At 44.7% G+C, this 18,906-nt stretch overlaps 1 protein-coding gene across 4 annotated transcripts in view; it reads left to right on the forward strand.

Moving 5' to 3' along the window:
* CLIP2 (CAP-Gly domain containing linker protein 2) overlaps positions 1-18,906 on the forward strand; it is an 81,299-nt gene that overhangs the window by 52,433 nt on the left and 9,960 nt on the right. For 3 of the 4 annotated variants that reach the window (XM_074923256.1, XM_074923257.1, XM_074923255.1), the window contains exons 5-14: positions 276-489; positions 2,048-2,245; positions 3,406-3,509; positions 5,918-5,978; positions 10,389-10,493; positions 12,068-13,012; positions 15,516-15,573; positions 17,281-17,364; positions 17,799-17,955; positions 18,443-18,602. In XM_074923256.1, coding sequence (XP_074779357.1) covers positions 276-489; positions 2,048-2,245; positions 3,406-3,509; positions 5,918-5,978; positions 10,389-10,493; positions 12,068-13,012; positions 15,516-15,573; positions 17,281-17,364; positions 17,799-17,955; positions 18,443-18,602 — 2,086 coding nt within the window. The remainder of the gene's footprint in view (positions 1-275; positions 490-2,047; positions 2,246-3,405; positions 3,510-5,917; positions 5,979-10,388; positions 10,494-12,067; positions 13,013-15,515; positions 15,574-17,280; positions 17,365-17,798; positions 17,956-18,442; positions 18,603-18,906) is intronic. The other variant, XM_074923258.1, reaches the window with a different exon arrangement.

Genomic DNA, 18,906 nt, shown 5'->3' on the forward strand with positions numbered 1-18,906 from the left:
CCAGATGGATCTTTCCTGGCATGTCGTCAGTGTGCAGCAACTAGTGCATGACAATTATCTTGGGTTTTCCTGCCTAAGCACCATGAGTGAAAACATGGAGATTGCCACTACTCAAGGTGGCAATGAAAGGAGAATAATCTAACCACTTGCACACAGGAAAGAATGTCACAGCGGAGAACCAAGAGATGAGCAGAGGGCTGGGGTTGTGTATTGCTTAGCAGTGCTGTTCTGTGAGGCTCTGCCACTTCTGACTTGATGCATCTCCTGTATTACAGGTATTTTCAGTGCCCTCCCAAGTTTGGCCTCTTTGCTCCCATCCACAAGGTGATCCGGATCGGGTTCCCATCAACCAGCCCTGCCAAGGCAAAGAAGAGCAAACGAATGGCCATGGGAGTGTCTGCCTTAACCCACAGTCCCAGCAGCTCCTCCATCAGCTCTGTCAGCTCGGTAGCATCATCCGTTGGGGGCAGGCCCAGCCGCAGCGGGCTGGTAAGTGGCTCTTTCTACAGACTGTGCAGCCTCAATCCGCTTCTGTGACCCAGCTCTACAAAGTGGGAGGGTTGGGGTTTTGTTTCAGCAGCTGCACTGGGGCAGCTGCTCCTTCACTGTCAGTGAAATGAGGGGAGTGGGATGTGGGATACTGTTACCCACCTTACAAATAGGACTATCCATGGACAGAAGAGCTGTAACAGACACGGAGCAGTTGTGACCGTTAAAGAGCCTGAACTGCAATTTGCAGTGGGAGGAATCTCAGCTCCACTGTCAAGTTGCTTGTATCAGGAAAAGCATGGCCATCAGGGACAGAGAAGGGATCTTACCCCTGTACTCAGCACTGGTGAGGCCACTTACTGTGTTACTGTGTTCAGTTTTGGGCCCCTCACCCCAAAAAGTCCATTGAATGACTCAAGTGTGTCCAGAGAAGGGCAATGGAGCTGGTGCAGGGTCTGGAGCACAGGTCTGCTGGGGAGCGGCTGGGGGAACTGGGGGGGTTCAGTCTGGAGAAGAGGAGGCTGAGGGGAGACCTCCTGGCCCTCTGCAACTCCCTGCCAGGAGGGTGCAGAGAGGGGGGATGAGTCTCTTGAACCAAGTAACAAGCAATAGGACAAGAGGGAATGGCCTCAGGCTGTGCCAGGGCAGGGTCAGGCTGGCTCTTAGGAAGTATTTCTTTGCAGAAGGGGCTGTTGGGCGTTGGAATGGGCTGCCCAGGGCAGGGGGGGAGTCCCCATCCCTGGAGGGATTGAAGAGTCGGGCTGACCCAGCGCTGAGGGATCTTTCGGAGTTGAGAACAGTCAGTGTGAGGTTAATGGTTGGACTGCATGATCTTCAAGGTCTTTTCCAACCTTGATGATTCTGTGAAGAGCAGGTTTTCTGTAGGATCCCTGCTGAAAAATGCCATTGCTCTTTGTTCTGCATGGTTGTGTAGCAGTGTGCTGCTGTACTGAACAGCTATGCAGAAGCTCCTACAATGACTGCATTTCCCTGTGGAGGGGTAACACTGTCCTGGATCACATGCCTTGTGCTTTGGCAGGTACTCAAATCGGTGGATGCCAGAGCAGGCAGAAATATTAAAAGCCCTGCGTCTGCCGTAGTGTGTGCTGCATAGCTCCTGCAGTTGTCTTGGCTGGGGATGAGGGTGCATATCCATTACTGGGAGTGGGTCCAAGCAGCCCATACCAGTCTCCAGTTGAGATCAGTCCTCCTAGCTGAGCTCACTGTTTGGGACTGCACCAGTGCAGGTCATCAGTAAGATATATCTAAGAAGGCAGACATAAACTTTACTGACCCAGTTTGCACCCCACGTCCTGTCCTTTGGGAAACAGTCCTTTCATTGCAATGTGGAAGAGCTATTGGGCATGTGAGCAGTGTCCAAATGTTTTGCAGACTTGTTAACTCCACCTTTAGAGTCTAGAACTGGATCTGCAGCTCTGTACAGCCTAATAAATAATCTGCAGGTGAGATGCATTCCAGATCTAACAGGGGACTTCAAGCTATTCTAGCCTGGGAAGGACATAGCTTTATACTTGTCTCTTTTCAACTTTCTTTCTAGCTGACAGAGACCTCTTCTCGATATGCCCGAAAAATCTCTGGCACCACAGCTCTCCAGGAGGCACTGAAGGAGAAGCAGCAGCACATCGAACAGCTACTGGCAGAGCGTGACCTGGAGCGGGCTGAAGTTGCCAAAGCCACTAGCCACATCTGTGAGGTAGAGAAAGAGATTGCCATCATGAAGGCCCAACATGAGCAGGTAGGAAGTGACATGGCTTTATCACTAGCGCTCAAATATCTGTCATCCTTTGAAAGTTTCAGATCATAATGTTATCCCCATGTAGCTTCCTGATGTGAAACCTGGGCTCTGAATTTTGCCTTTTATGTGGAGACAGCTTCTTGCATGGTGGGTTAAGCTGAGGCTCTTTCTCCACTCCTGCCAGTGTCACATGTGCTCTTGCCCCAAGCCAGGAGCAGAAAAAGGACTGTGCCAGAAAACAGACAGTAAATAGTTTGTGTCTGGTGGGTCAATGTATTTGAATGCTGAAGTGCAAGCAGAGGGCAACCTTGTTCCCCTTAGCCACCTGATCTGACCTTGGCTGTGATTGCATTGCAGTGGTTTTCTGGTACTATTGGATACTGCCGAGAACATCAGCTCAGTTCGTATGTCACTGCTTTCCTGCCAGAGAGGATGTTTTTATCACATTAATGAAGTCAAGAGATCTCTAAGGAAAACAGGCTGATCATACTAGCTTTTATTTTTTTAGAAGCATTTGTACAAATTATATTTTATGCATTTAAATGCTTAAAAAGAGGAGATATGTTTGTGCTGTTTGTCAGTACGTGGCTCTCCAATGACTGCTGTTGCCCTAAATTCCTTGCTTATGTTTATAAACCCCGCTCTGCGACTAGGGAGCAGGGATGGCACTGTATATATTTACACGGTGGGCTGCACCTGCCTGTCAAATGCAGGAGAAACTGGCAAATCAACTGCAAGCTGACATCATCCCTGTGTATAGTATTTTCCAGTAATTACCAGTAACAAATGAATTAACACAAGTCTGAAGTGTCTCTCTTGCTTCATGACCAGGTCTGAATTGCACCTGGAACCTCAGACCAGATTTTCAAAACTGTTCAGGTTTCAAGTTCTTAACTCTTAATCAGAGCTGGGTTCTCCAGAGGGTTCTGGTCAGAGGGGCACTGAAACATGGATCGAATTTACAGCTGCTGGAGATTGAGCAGTTTTTTTCTTTTTAATACCTACACACTGGTTCTTTGGGAAACCTACCTTTTTACCATAGCATCCTCTGAAATAGATCATCAAAACTTTCTCTTCCCTTGTTCTGATCCTTTTTTAAACAACTCTTGTACTTCAAACATCATTAAATTTTGTGGCTTGGGCTCTTTTTTTTGCTGCAGTATGTCACTGAAGCGGAAGGAAACCTCCAGCGAGCACGAGCCCTGGTGGATGGGATGCAGAAGGAGAAAATTGAGCTGTTGAACCAGCTGGAAGAGGAGAAGAGGTAAACAGGAGTGGATGGGTGTGGAGGAGGGGAAGTTATAGGGGAGATGAGGCTCTTGGCTGAGAACATCATTCACTGGATCTAAGGAGAAGAAAGCAACTGGGAGAGTCATCTTTGGATGTCTCCCAGTATTTCATATATGCTGTGTTTCACTCTCCTGGCCACTGTGGTTTGCCTGCATGTAGGGGAGGGGTGTGCTGCTTCAGGTAATGGGAAGTTTAGAACAGTTTTCCTTCAATTGCACATCTGATGGGACTCTTGTCTAGGATTTGGCACCCAGTACTGTGACTGCCCTCGTTTGCTGACAAACTGCTGCTAATCACAGCTGGACAGTGGAGTATTTCCAATTAGCCCTGTACATTCCTATGTCTTACAGCTCCTAGAGGAGATTCAATGCTATTACCGTTCAGTGGGGTTGCAGTGAGCTAATTTTTGTGATGTGACAAGTCTCAGGTTTTTTGAATACACTCAGCTGAACCTGCCCTGCTGTTGCAATGCAACTGAAAGGCAGAAGACAACCAGCCAGCCAGGGCAGCTCATACTTGGGATAGGGGTAGCTCCGTTTTGTTGCCAAAATGAGTTTCATGAATTTACATGCTTTCCTGCCAATTGCATGTAGCACTTTTTAAGAAAAAGACACCATCAGCTTCCATTCCTGATTATGACTCAAAGTGATGGCACTTTGATGACCCTGATAAATATTTGACAGGCTGCTTGCATGTCCAGGAGCATGTGACCGTGGCAAATGTTGCACTGACAATACAGTGGTGGCCAACAGTTGATCTACTACTGCCAGTATAAGGCCAAATAGTCTTGGTCTCCTGTGGGGCAGTGAAGTTATTTAGAGTTTTCAGTCACCTGCCCTGTTGTTCAGTTCCTGACACAAAGCAGGGAGAAGCAGCATTATTTGCCTGAAGGAAGAAGGGCTCCAGTATCAGTTACTCTGAGATTCGATACCCTGACCAAACTCAGCCATGTCACTGTGTAAAATGGAATTACTCAGTAAAGATGGGATTAACTCATGGCAGGGGTGTGGACAGTGAAAAAGCCTTGCCTTCAGATGTTGGCTAAGGAAACGGTATAAAATAACAGTACTGGATAGTAAACAGAACTGTGCAGGCTGGGCCATCCCAGACCCCTAACCTTTCTCTGCAACCTGGCTTTGCTGAAGACCACTTCTCTCCCCTCTATTTGTGATGTGCGCATCTTAAGGATGTTCCTTCTGAGGAAGGGAAGTCAAACTGGAGTACAGCCTTACTATAGTGTGATTCATCATCTCCCCACATCCCAGAGGCCCCATCCATGTAGATATGAGGATGCATATATTTCCTTTCTGGATAAAAGTGAAGATCTGCTTGTCATTTTTGGAGTCCAATTGCTCCATATATATAATTAAACTCCTTCAGTGGGAAGAGAAAGACATTTCTGCGTATTAAGTAACTGAAAACAATGTTGATATCAATTGAATGATGCCTCTCCTGAGAACGAATTGTTCTTTTGTGCACAAGTCTCCCTGTTCTCCTGGTAGGCAGCTCACTTTCCCAGCTCCAGGAGGCTCTTTAACCCAAGACAGCTGGGTTCTTTCCTAAATATCAACAGATGTCTCCTCTAATTAGAGGAGGTTTAGACAAGGAAGCTTGTTTATGAAGTTAGATATGAATATTCACAGCTATTTTTATCTGTAATGGAATCAGAGTCCATACATCTGGCTACCAGCTCAACATCCTCATTATTGCCCTTTTTTTTTAAATCAGTAAAGAGAACAAAGAGAACCGAGTTTACCAGAAAATTGAATTATATTTTTCATTATTGGATTTTCTCTTCAGACTTTGCAAAAGAGTCCTAGGCATGTCTGCGTTTGTGCGTGTGGTTTTATATGCATTTATGCATGACTGGCCTATACAGTGAAGGCTTTTCTGCGAGGGTAACTCACCATTTTCATGTTGTGGAAACATTAAGCATTGCCCACCCTTTGCCAAGGAGGCAGATGTCCTGATTCCCTTGGAATATTCTGTATGGACCCTGTGCATTTGGCACAGGAATTGCACAGTGCTCAGCTGCAGGATAACTACATCTAAGTAAACCAGTGAAACCTGATTGTGATTTTCATGGTTTTGGGACCCCAGTGTCAGTGAACAGTAGTTGTGCTTGCTGAGAGGTGGTGCAGCAGCAACAGCATGTCTGTGAGCATGTACCTTGCATGAAGGCAAATGTTTGCAATGTGGAAAGTTTGCTTATTGACTGTCTTGCAGTTTATCTTCTGCTGAGCTGTTTGTATACAAAGGTTGTCTGTATCCCTCTCCTCTCAGACCTCAGTTGTGTGGGGGGGACATGTGCAGTGGCTGCTTAGAACTGGGATGCTGATCTCCGTGTTACTCATTGCTGTTTGTGTCTCTTCCCTTCCCCAGGAAAGTGGAGGACTTACAGTTCCGTGTGGAGGAAGAATCCATCACAAAGGGGGATCTGGAGGTAATTCCTAACAACCTTACCAAAATGTGGGGTTAAAACCTGGAAGTGCATGTGGGGCCTCACTTGAGTAATTTCTGCCACCTTTTGCTCAACTCTAAACAATACTTCATCTTTACTGATGGCTTTGGACCTGCTGCGAACACAAGGGTATAAGCTGTGAAGATTATTCTTTGGTACGTTGCCCAATGACTAATAATGCTAGAAGCTGCCTAGAATTAATCACACATAGCCAGCCTGGCTTTAAATGTTGCCATGAGTTGCCAAGCCATGTTGAAATCTGACTGTATCTGAATCATTTCAACTTAGGTTTTCCCCTGTAGAAATGAACTGACTGCTCAGTCACTGTCCCTGCAGTGTCCTGCTATTAGCAGCTAATGGACATGCACAGTCTCCCTGTCAGATGCTGTTCTGTTCCTGCTGAAATGCTGTGTACCGTTTGACCTGTGGTAGCCTTGTGTGGAGTCCTCTGCCTGCCAGCATGGGGGTTGACACTAGGATACCCTTTCAGCTGGAGGGGCTGTTGCTCAGTGCTGTTGCAGTGAACATTATGCAAACTGGAAGTGATGTTGGGAGCTTGCCCTTGAGTGGGAGGCTTTTCTGTGGGGGGAAAAAAAAGGAATAGAAAACATTTCTGTGAAAGCAAGGCTCTGCTCTAGATCTGTAAATTAAGGGACTTTCCCTTATCTTTAGCTTGAGTGTTAGGTTAGTAACAGCCAGAAATGTCAAGGGACTTGTTTCTGTGCTTCACTGTTGGTCATATCAGTAAAAGCCCAAGAAAATGGGAAAACCAGGCAATGGCATAAACCTCTCCTCTTTATCCAGAAGCTGAGTAATCTGTTAGGGTATAAATCAGCAATGCACTGATAGTGGACCTTTGCTAAAGGACAGCAAGTGCAGCTTCTGCATATTGTGTGGGTTTCTGTTGATTCCTGAGCTTAGATAATAGGTTTCCCTTTAGTGCTTTAGAGAAGGGTGGCTGATCGTCCCTCATTCCCTATGAGAGCAGCAAATTGTCCCTGTGTAAGCTTTAAGTGTTTAAGCCTGACTGTGTAATAATAGCAATGGGACCAGGGCTAGCTAGCAGGTATATTTACATATATTTTCTTAAAAAGCTACTCCACTTTAGCAAGATGGTAAGCTGCTGTGACATAAGTGCTCCTGTGAATGCAGGTCCAAACCGAGGATAGATCTGATTTTCATTTGGGCTGGGAAGGAGCTGCTTTGCAATGGGAATGTGGCCAAGCTTCTTGCATGCTACCAAGGTCTCATCCTCACTTCCATGTTCTTCTGTACTGAAGAACAAATAACTTCTTAGGAAAGAGTCATGGAGCAGCTTGGTTTCCTGTGATCCAGAGAACTGGGATGTTCCCGATGAGTCCAACACCAGTGACATCACAGGCATTGACAGAGGGCTTGACTGTGGTCAGTTTTTGTGTTCTGTCCTGCCAGATTTGGGTGCTTGACCCACTGGAGTTAATTCTCACCTTCCTGCTTTGTTGTGGAGACAGACAGGATTTCCAGAAGCAAGTAATTCACTTAAAGAAAAAAAATCTCTTACTGGAAACTAGGGGGATAAGTGCTCTTTCATGTTGCCGTGTGTTTCCTGGGAAATAGCTGTTTGGGATACTCTTCATGTAAAAATCACAACAAAGTCAACCAGTGGCTGCTAGCACAGCCCTTCGCATCCCTAGCCAGAGCTGCAGTAACCACCCAAGTACCAAAAGCAAAACCCAGTGACAGTCTCCCCTCCTCTGGTCTTGTAGTCCTCTTACACAAGCAGCCCTCTTCTGAGTAGAATGATAAGACAAATCTCTGAGGAGAATGTTTATCTTGTACTCCACAGCCAGTAACAGACATGATGGTAAGAAACAATTCTCTCTGCTGTGTTCCCTGGATGTAGTGTTTCTGCTGAAGGTTAGGCTAAATCCCATGGTATTTCTCACAATATGTAGGTTTTGAACAAATCCAGAACACTCGGGTGTTGAGCGTGGCAGGCGGCATCCCTAGAAGCTCTTTGACCAAAGAAATCAAATGTGTCTGATATCTGGACATATGGATTGAGTTTTTGAACCTCTGATAAAGAAGGAGCTGTGGATTTAGCCTTGAAATGTAGCTATGAATTCAACCCATTTTTGATCCTGGTTGGCAGTGTTGATGCTATAGTACTTTGGAAGCTGAAAAGCAATTGCAGGAAAACAAAGCCTTTTAAGAAAGGCTTTTTATGGTGGAAGACCATGGTTTGTAGGAAGTATGAACCTCTTCAAGGATTATCTCAGCTCATCTCCTGGAACCTGCATCTTGCCTTGAACACCAGTTGGAAGTCAGTTTGTAATTTGTCAATATTAATTTAAGGCTAATAGCTACAAGTAAGTCTAAAATTCAGATCTGAACTTCCTCAAAGTGCAGAAAAACTTTGGATTTGAGGCTCTGAGTCATTGGCTAGGCAAATCAATTTGCATGAAATAAGAAATATTACAGGACCTGATGCAAATTTAAAATTTAAGGACTATAGAAAAGTTGATATAAATTTCTTCCCTGATTATTTTTCTCCTCTATTTTCATGTGTTTTTCCAGACTTGGAAAACAGCAGGATTGTTAGATACTGAGCAAGAGTATCAGATGGACTATGATAGTTTGGCTGGGAACTTGAATGTCAACCTCAGGAGCCTTGAGAGAGTTTCTTTGAGAGGTTCACAGATTAGTTTTGTAATAGGTTAGCATCTTTAGGTAGCCAAATTCTGACGTGCTGCCAGCACTTAAGGTAATTGCAAAAGTTGGTGTTGCTGAAGTTTCGCTTGGGGATTTTGAGCTAGTGTAAATTGAGGAACACTCATTGGTATCAATGGAATAATTATCCTTGTAAATAAAATTAAGCCTGGAGCTCTGTCTCAAAATGGGAATCTGAGCTGTGCAGAGAGCGGGAGAAGCCACTCAGTACAAAATTAATTTCTTTATTTTTCTTATTAGCATGCATTCAGCTAACTTTTGCACTGAAGTGATATTATTTGGGGGTTTGGTAATGTTTGGGTTCTTGAGTTCACATCTTTTTTTCCTCCTTCAGGGGTCAAATAGACCACATAAAATATGGAGTAGGCTGAATATATCTGGTAGTTGAGATCTTGACCATCTGTAAATACATGTATAATGATACCTTTCAAGCTATGAGAGAAAACATGGATTTTTACAAACTTCAGTTTCCATTGTTTGTATGCAACTAACCAAAACTTCCTTTATTGTAGGAAAGGGCAGAAAATCCTTAAAACTGATTCCAATAGAAAGAGGGGGAAGCAAATAATTATATGGAAAATGAAGGGCAGAAAATGGGGATCAAAAAAATGGTTCTGATCAGATTTGTTTGCTTTTTGGTAGACCCAGTTTAATTCAAAGGAAAATACTGGGTTTGTAAGCTTAAAAAAAAGGGGAAGGTCAGAGTCTGCATGCATTTTTCCCATGCTGCCTCTTCTCTTTTATTTATGGGAAATTTTACATGATATTACAGTGGTTGTTATGGAGTCCTGAGGTTTGCCACCAGATGCAGTTATATTGTACTTCTGCTTTAAAACTGAAGGGCACTGAAGCAGTGCCTTGAAGTCAGTGCTCCTAGATTTGGGCTGGTTACATAAACTTCTTTCATTTAGTTTAATCATCTGTCTGAAAAACAAAAAACGCAAAACCAAAACAATCCTGTTTTCTTGTGTACAAGGCTGTCAAAGTTTTAGTGTGAAAAAAATCACTGAAATTCCTAACAGCCCTATTCAAACCTGTTTACTGGTTTAAATCAAACTGATTTTTATAATAGTTTGGTATCTAAATTTCTCTGATTTGCTTTCAGTGCAGTGTATTTGGTTTTACCAACATGCTCTATGCAGTATGACCTGCTTTTTTTCCCCGCTTAGTGCAGGTTTCAAGCTGTCTTCGGAGCAAAAAGAGGATGAAAACTTCCAACTCTTTTCAATATACCTTGTGATTCTTCTTGAGGAGGGATGTGAAGAATCATTGCAAGGTCTTTGCATTTTCTTACATGGTGCAAGGATCTTGTACTGGTGGTCTGCAGCAGTGGGAGCTTTGCTTTTTAAGAAGTGTCTTCAGTATAGTCTTGATGCAGGAAAGCACTGAAGCAGCTTTCTAATGCAGAGGGATGTTTTCCCAAATTCCATTTTTTTGTGAATAGCCACTACGAGTACCATGTAAAATCCCGTAGTGACCATTTTCTGTTTGGTTGGATTTTTCCTGCTTGTTTGGATCTTTATTCTCCTCATGTTGTGAACTGCCTTCCTTGTCTTGTACACTGAAGATAATGTTGCAGCCTTCTCTTTCCCTCTTTCTCTCTCTTTCTCTCTCTCCCTCTCTCTCTCTTTCCCTTCCCCTTCTCCCATCTCCACTGTTCTTTTTTTCCTTATGTGTGACCAGACTCAGACGCAGTTGGAGCATGCCCGAATACGGGAGCTCGAGCAGAGCCTGCTGTTTGAGAAGGCACAGGCTGAAAAACTCCTCAGAGAATTAGAGGACACCAGGGTAATCGACCCCCACTTGCCCTGCCTGCAGAACAGTGCGCTTATCCCCTGCGTTGATGCTCATGACACCTTGCTTTGGGTTTCTTTCTTTTAGTTTTTTGTGGGGTTGATTGATTTTGGCTTGAATGAGGCTTCCCTGATTTTTTTTGTTGTTGTTCGGATTTTATTTGCTCTCTCTCCCGGAAATAGTAGTACGATATAATTTCTAGTTTTGCTTCTTGTGTGGGGACTTGTTTCTCAGATTGAGTTTGCTTCTCTGCCCCATGTCACCATTTGACATATGAGCTCTTCACAATTCATCTTTCAATTAACATGCCCGAATAATATCTGCACCGTGCACAATTCATTCTGCCTTGAGGCTCCCCCAGGCTGTAATAGGAAGTAACACTGCAATCAGCATTCCCTTTGCCCCTCCTCCAGTTGTGGGAGCTGCCATCTGAAATGGAAGATACTGGTGAGTGCAGGTGGACCAGTTCTGATCCGTGGCCATGCCTGCAACGGGACAGGCTGCCCAGATGAACAGCGCACTGGATCCTAAAAACAGCCAGGTGTGGGAAGGGCTTTTTCCTGCTGATGTGGTGTGGGAAGCAACAAACTTGCTACAGTGAGCTTGCTTCTCACCAGTGGGTTTTAGAATTATAGAAAACACAAATGTGAGGTTCTCAAAAAGGGCTACATGGTTTGAATGCCCCTGTACCTATCTGAAATAAAATCCATCCAGCCTCCTGGGCTGATAGTTAATGGGGAGGATGACAATTGAAATGAAATGGAATTGATCACTTGTGTTTTGGCTTGGTTTTCTTGCTTCTGCATTTTCTAGTATCTCATCTAGTCAGATCTCTTCTTCTCCATCCATAGTTGCAGCACCCTGAACTCCCTGTGAGTAGCAGGTAGTTCAGCCCTGTTAGGTTACATTCAGATGGTAAGACATTGATCCATAGCCCCTATGCTCAACGTTAACCATGGCCAGATTTATTGTTTTGCATCCTCTAGCCTTCTATGTTATTTTTACTTTGCTAATAAACTCTAACGTGTACTCACGTGTAAAAATCCTTTTTCCTTTTTACACCAGGGTAAACAAATTATGATGCAGAAGAGAGGTCTGTAGGCTGAGGATTGCTGAGCAATAAAGGAAACATGATATGCTTAACGCTGGTTTCAATGCTTGTGATATTCCTGCATGTGCAGTCACATTTCCTCTGTGCATCATCTGGCAAGATGCCTAGTCTAGAAATATAATGCCCTTTCAGGACATTATTTTTCATAAACCACTGTTGCTCTCTAGCGAATTTCAAGGGTTGTTTTAAAGATGTGTGTTTTTCTGTGGAAAACAAGAGGTTCATATTAGAAAAAAAAAAATTGCAATTGGCACAAAGACATAACTTCTAGAGTTACCAGTGATGGTTACCCTGGTGCAAAACTACTCAGACTGGAAGGTGCTGGGTATTCTTTTCCTGTTTATTTGAACTTTGACTAATGTACTCTGGATTTACTTCCACTGGGGCACACTTAGTAAAAGGAAGGCTGCAGCAGTGAGCGGCGGGGACTGACTTTGTCTTTTCTATCATGTTGCAGTTAACCACGGTAGCAGAGAAGTCCAGAATCCTGCAGCTGGAGGAGGAGCTGAGCCTCAGGCGCAGCGAGGTGGACGAGCTTCGGCAGTGCCTCAGGAGTTCTCACCAAGCAGAGACCCCTGAGCATAACCTTGGCTTGCAGTCGGAGGCTCTTCGACTACGAGATCAACTGCTGTCTGCCAACAAGGAGCATCAGAAGGAGAGCAGCCAGCTAAAGGAGAAGTATGAGAAGACATTAAAGAAGTACCAACAGGAGATGGAGAAGCTGAAATCTGTCAATGAGAAGTACTCACAGGAAATCGTTGACCTAAAGCATAAAGTTCAGCAAGCCACTAATGAGAACATGGGGCTCATGGACAACTGGAAGTCCAAGTTGGACACGTTGGCTTCTGACCACCAGAAGTCTCTGGAGGACCTGAAAGCCACATTGAACACAGGCCCTGACACCCAGCACAAGGAGATTGTGGAACTGAAGGCAGTGGTGGAGAGTATAAAGATGGAGCACCAGCTTGAGTTGGAGAACCTGAAAGCAAAGCATGACATTGAGACGGCTGTTCATATAAAGGAGAAAGAGAGTCTCAAACTGAAGTTGCAGGAGGCTGTAGATGAAGTGGAAAAAAGCAACAGCAACTGGAAAATGCAACTGGAAACAAAAAGCAATCAGCACCTTCTTGAGCTCCAAGATGTGAAGGACAAGTGTCGAGATGCTGAGCTGAGGGTGCATGAACTGGAGAAGCTTCATGGTGAATATAAAGATCAGACACAAGCGATAGCTTTCTTGAAAGAGCAGATTTCTTTGGCTGAGAAGAAGATGTTGGACTATGAAACTTTACAGAAAACAGAAGCCCAGAGCAAACAGGAGATCCACAGATTGCAGGAAAAAGTGCTTGTCTTAGAGAACAAGCTGCAGTCCATGGAGGCCCTGCATCCTTCTCAGCATGCAAATGTATGACTTCTGGGCTGTTTTTCTTGTTTATCATCACTGTTAGTAACCCTTCCTAGGAGTAGCCCTCAGCTGCAAACTTGTGCAGTTTTCTGAGGCTTTTATGCCTCAAAGTATCTGAACGTTTTTACCTTCCATTGATAGTGCTTTTTCTACACTGCATCTCCCATGCTGAAGGTGTCTTCCCACTCCTGAAAGCCAGTACAGTGGCACAATTAGAAGAAATAAGAGTCAAGAGAAGCAAGTGGCCACATCTGGGCTTGAAGGCACACGAGAGCTGTGGCAGCAGAATAGGGCTATCGTAGTTTGTTAGTGGTCGGCTCTCATCCTGAGCAAGCAGCATCCTTAGCTGAAAAAGCCATCATTTTTGCAATACAAGGAGCTGCAGCAGCCTTAGTATTACTGAGAAGGCCCTTTAGGGGTGGGTGGAGGACAGGGTGGAAGAAGAGTCATTGCACGTGCTGAGACAGAGTGCGTAGCATGGTCAGAGCGCCCCCGTTAGGGGCTGAACTGATGGGCTTGGGTGGGAGGTGTGTGCCAGCAATGTGGCGGAGGCAGCTGGGGAGGCTTTGCAGCATATACAGGAGACAGGGGAATGTTGACTTTAAAAATCATAGTGGAAGAGCTGCTAGCAAGGGTCACAATGGCACCAGGCTGGGGAAATAAAATGCTTGATTGAACATGAGTCCTGAGCCTCCGAGGGAAGGCTAGAATAAGAGCAGTAATAATGTGAAGAGGTCAATTTTCTGTGGCCTTTATGTCTTTAAGTCATCCTCCCTTTTTTTTTTTTATGACTGTTTGTGACAGAATGCCATCCTGCCTTTGTGCACAGCACAGGGACACGGGGCTGGCTTTGCACTAGAGTGAGGGGAGGGAGATGGCTACTCATGGCTCTAGGCTCGACCCCTGTTTGTGTTGGGTTTTTGCTCGTTTCTCATGCAAAATCCAAACTTACAACTTGTCCCTGTGGGGATGCAGAAAATGAAAATAAGCTGTGAAACGTGCACATTTTAAGAATACTCATCGTTAGCGATGTTCCAGGCTAACTTGGCTCAGTGAAGTGAGTACAGTGTCTGTGTTTTAATTTGCCAGCGTGAACAGCCCCACTGATATCAGTTGCACCTCTAGGCAGCAAAGTCAAGCCCATGAATTGCTGTTGGCCAAGTCAGAGCTTCATGGCTGCAAAAAGGTGCATGGGACAGGAGAGGCAAAAGCCTAAGGAGGAATCTACACCATTAATGGTGTTTCAAGGGTTGCTCAACATGTTTCATCTGCTACAGACAGTCTGTACACCCAGGGCCCTGGAAAAAATTCACGTTATAGCCAATAATCAAACAGGAATGAATGTAAAAAGCTGGAGGCTTGTTCCAGAGCCCTTTAGATAAATGAGAGGGCTCTGGGGGATATTGATACTGGATTAGAACCAGGGAGTCTCAAAATAATTATTTTAACTATGTTGATCAAAATCAGGAAGATGTTAAGACTAAATGCATGGCCTTTGAGTATCACAGAGCAAACTATTTTTAAACATGACTGCAGTATTAACTATCCAAATATTTTAAACAAACAAACATCTCTAGTGACCATCTTTCCTAGACCTTCAAGTGAGAACCACAACTGAGCTTCCAAAGAGCAGTTAAAAATAGTTTTTTCATACCAAAAGTACATCAGGCAGTGTATTTTCCCTCTGGACGTGCTCCTGCTTCTGTGAGAAGTATCCCACAGCCCACTCAAGCTCTTGGGGACTGACATGGGGGCTTTCAGCTGTGGTGGTCACAGCAACTGATGTGGGGCATGTGCTAAGGTCCCACCGAAGGCTGCTGGGTATGAAGAGGCTTGAAGGGCTGAGTTTTGGCCTCTGAAATGGAAAGCTTGGCCGTGAGCTCTGCAGTCTCTGTTTTTTCATTGCAGTATAGGCAAAAGAGGATGGGGAAAAGGTAGAATCCTCTCTATGGACCAGCATTTTCTTTTTATAATTTTTATTAATGTATTCATTCTCTAGTAATTAGTATTTTATCAGTGTTTTATTACTGTTTTTATAACTGTGAGCAGTTAGATTCTTCAGAAGTTGTGGAACTTGTCTGATAGGTCTCAGGCTGAATGCTAAAGGGCATTTGCAAGTGAATATTTGCCGTGATTAACAACAAGAGACTGGTCCAAAGGAGACTCTTCCATCACTCTGCCCAAACCCTGACTCTGTGAAAGCTGGAACCAGAGCTTGTGGGTAAAGCCTGGTCTCTCTTCCCTCCTGGGTGAATCTTGCTGTTGTGCTCCGCTGCCTGTTGTGTGTGGGCACTCGCAGATGGTACTGGTTAGCCTTCAGTAGTACCCAGCTGTAGAAATGACTCCTCAGAAGCCTTTGTTTCCCTCTCAGGAAGAATTTAAAACATCATAACTTGGGCACTGGATACACTTCTGCTTTGAATGGGGCTTTATAGTTGGTAACTTTGCTTTGAATCTTTGGATAAAGGGTTGTTTTACATAGCATATTTTACATCTATTTCAGATGATTGAAACTAACGATATTTCAGAAGAAAAGATAAAGATGAAGCAGACTATGGAAGGTATAAAATTTTATCGTTTTTTCCTGGAACACCCTGGTCTAGTGACTCATCTGCCTTCCCTTCCTCTAACTTTCTGCTCTTGTAGGGAGGGCTGTGTGGAAGGGCTTAGGAAGCTGTTTCATCTCTCAGGTTTTGCTGGATGGCATTTGTTATCTGGCTTTTTTTTTTTACTTCTTATCTGGCTGAGTGTATGCAGGGGTGGATGTTTTTACTTGTTACACGCTCACTGTGCAGATGGTGCATGTTGGAGGCAGATCTGGGGAAATGGGCGCACTTCCATCCCATCACTAATTTTTACAGCAGGTAAAATCCAGATGTTAAATGTAATTTGTTCATAGGAGAGGACTGCTAACAGTAGATATTAATGTAACTGGCTTAAAATAACAGGGGTTACTTTCTTATTATTAAGATTACTATAAATCAAATCATCCTTTTAACAAAACAGAATTTATGCACTTGGAAAATTTGTTTAAAGTATCTTTGAAACTGAATTGTACTCGGTCTCTCTCATAAAGAGAATAAAACGTAATCCCTCATCTGAGAAAGAGCAGACCTGCAAGACTGGAGCTGGATGGCCTAGGTGGTCTCTCTCACATCACTGTGTGTGGCATACGCTTTTGGGTGTCTGAAGGATTCAGGGCAGCTCCAAGACACTGAAGGTGCTTCCAGATCACATCTTCCCTTGCTTATTCCCAGGAAACTCGTATTTCCTCATTCTTCCTACAGGTTGGGGTTTGGTGGGTTTTTTTAGCAGAAAACATTATCAGTGTGGATCACAAAGGGGATTTCTAAATAACTAATGTGCCACCTCCCTTTTTGAATGGCATTTGGCTTATGGTGGCATAGTTTTTTCTCAATTATTCACCTCTAAGGAGTCTGTTCTCTGAAAAGCCCTTGTTAAAATCCTTCTGAGATGTAGCAGCCTAAATGGAGGTTACTGAGGACTTTTACTGGCCTAAACTCCACTCAGTAGAAACTTGGTTTAGTTTGAGTGTGCCTCCAGCTGTTTGTGGATTCAGAGAGGTGTTTTATCCTATTTCCATCTGCCCTTAGTGCTAGCTAGGCACTGTCAGTTGGCCTTAGCACTGTCTTTGCAGGTACAGGATTACAGGTATGTTATACCATGTTGTATGCTGATGGGCAGGTAATTCCTGCCTAGTAAGGGCAGAGCAAAACCAGGTCCAACAGCCACTGCTCTTAAAATGGCCACTTGGTCTGTGTGTGTTGTTTCCACACTGAATAAGTCATACAGAGATGTACTAAAACCCACCAGTTAAGACTTGAGCCACAAAAGCACTGTACTTGAGATCTACAGCTCTGAGTGTGGAAATGCGTCAGTTCCAGAAAACATGTCTTTTAAAACTGTCTCTGACTTCCAGTGTAGGAGGTAACACAAAAAATGTGCTGAAAGTTCCTTTCTGTGGTTTTTATTAATGTCTTCATTCCCTTTTTCCCCCCACTCCTTGTGGTTGCTTTATTAAACCTGTCTGATGTGGCTTCCCAGCTGTGTATCCTGCCTCCTAATGCCTGGATGGTGGTGAGATGCAGTGAGAGGTACCTGTTAGCTGTCTCCTGCTGCTTCTCTGCCCATGGAGGGTACCACCACCACGTCCCTGTCACACTGACCTGTGCTGTGCACTTGACACCTTCCTGATTTGCAAGAGCATTTCCCAGGCTTCTAATCTTTATCTTTTCATTCTCACACAGATCTCCAAGACAAGTTGAGTAAAAGAGACAAAGAGGTGTCATCACTGGTGTCCCAGACTGAAACTCTAAGGGCCCAAGTAAGTGGTAAGTTTCCCTAATCCAGTGCTGGTGGGAACTAGGTATTTCCCTGCTTGTCTTCTCTACTGGTGTTAAACAAGGACCCAGGTACCAAAATGGGCTGGTATAAAACGTGACACTGTATTTTAATGAATATAATTGGTAAAAATTGGTTCAGGACTTTCAGTCTCTTTTCAGGAGTTGAGCGCAAAGACTGTAGAAGATACTTGTATCCTGTGAGGGAGGGTTTGGGCTCACTGCATGTCAAAAGCTGAAAGAGGCGGAAGTAAATGGAGCTGGGTGTGTTGTTTCTGAGATTTCCCCCCCCCTTAAAGAGGGCCAGATCCAGAGCTAGCCACGTCTGTGCTGTTAGGAGTGGGAACTGGGAAAAGGCAAAAAGCAGGAATATAAATAAAGGATTAAGTGACCTTTCTTCTCCCTGTGTCCTCTGCTTCTCATAGCTCTGGAAAATAAATACAAAACAGTAGAAAAGAAGGCTGATTCGCTGTTAAAAGAAAAGAAGAGGCTGGAAGGTGAACTGGAATCCTTGACCAAGAAAACACATGATGCTTCAGGGCAACTGGTCCTGATTAGCCAGGAGCTGCTCAAGAAGGAAAGGTCAGTCTGCAGGTCTGAAGGACAGAGGTGGAGACAGGGCGCTCTGTGTGTCTTCATGTTTGTTCAGGGTGCTGTAATTTACCACCAAAAGAAACCTAGAGACTGAATTGTTGAAGTCCAGCCCTAGCTTTCCTGTTCTTTAGAGATGCTAATGTAGGAATTTGGTTAAAATTAGGGGCTGTGAATTATCTAAGGGACTGCCCTTTCACTGCCTGCCAGGAGCTTCGAGATGCTGACTTAAGTGATCTACAAGCCAGCTAAGCTGGCCACTGCCCCGCTCTGAAATGGGGTGCAGGTCCCAGTCTCTTTAAAGCTGGCGCAGTGGGGAGGACAGGAGATCTGAAGCCCCCACAGTGCTGGGAGTTGGGTGAGGTTTGCTCGCTGGCCTTTCCTTGAATCTGTAGCAAAGGTGGGAGGGAGCTTCACTGGACTCCAGTGATGTGTGAGCTCCAGAAATGTTTTCACCTTTTCATGATGCTGCTTCCAGGAGCCTGAACGAGCTGAGAGCGTTGTTACTGGAGGCAAACCGGCACTCGCCTGGGCCAGAGAGGGACCTAAGCCGGGAAGTGCACAAAGCCGAGTGGCGGCTGAAGGAGCAGAAGCTCAAAGATGACATCAAGGGGCTTCGAGAGAAACTGGTTGTGCTGGTGAGGGCACCAAAACCCCTCCTGGCCTTGGCCTGGGGGCTGGAGGGCTCTGTGCTGCTCATGGCGGGGTTCTAGCCTTTCACCCTTGCTCCAAGTCTTCATGCTTTCTTTTGTGCTACTGAGCATCTGATGGGAACTTCCTTAACAGCCCCTGTGAGCTGTGGCCTGGCTTAGTGGCACCTCATTAAGCAGCAAAAATGTCCATGTGTCCTTCTCTAGCATTTCTCTGTTCCCACAGGATTTAGATCCATAACTAAATAGAGCTAAAATTTGTGAGAGAAACTGAAGATTGGTCAGCTACCCC

Source organism: Athene noctua, chromosome 19 (assembly GCF_965140245.1).
Source record: "Athene noctua chromosome 19, bAthNoc1.hap1.1, whole genome shotgun sequence".
In the NCBI taxonomy this organism is placed as follows: Eukaryota; Metazoa; Chordata; class Aves; order Strigiformes; family Strigidae; genus Athene; species Athene noctua.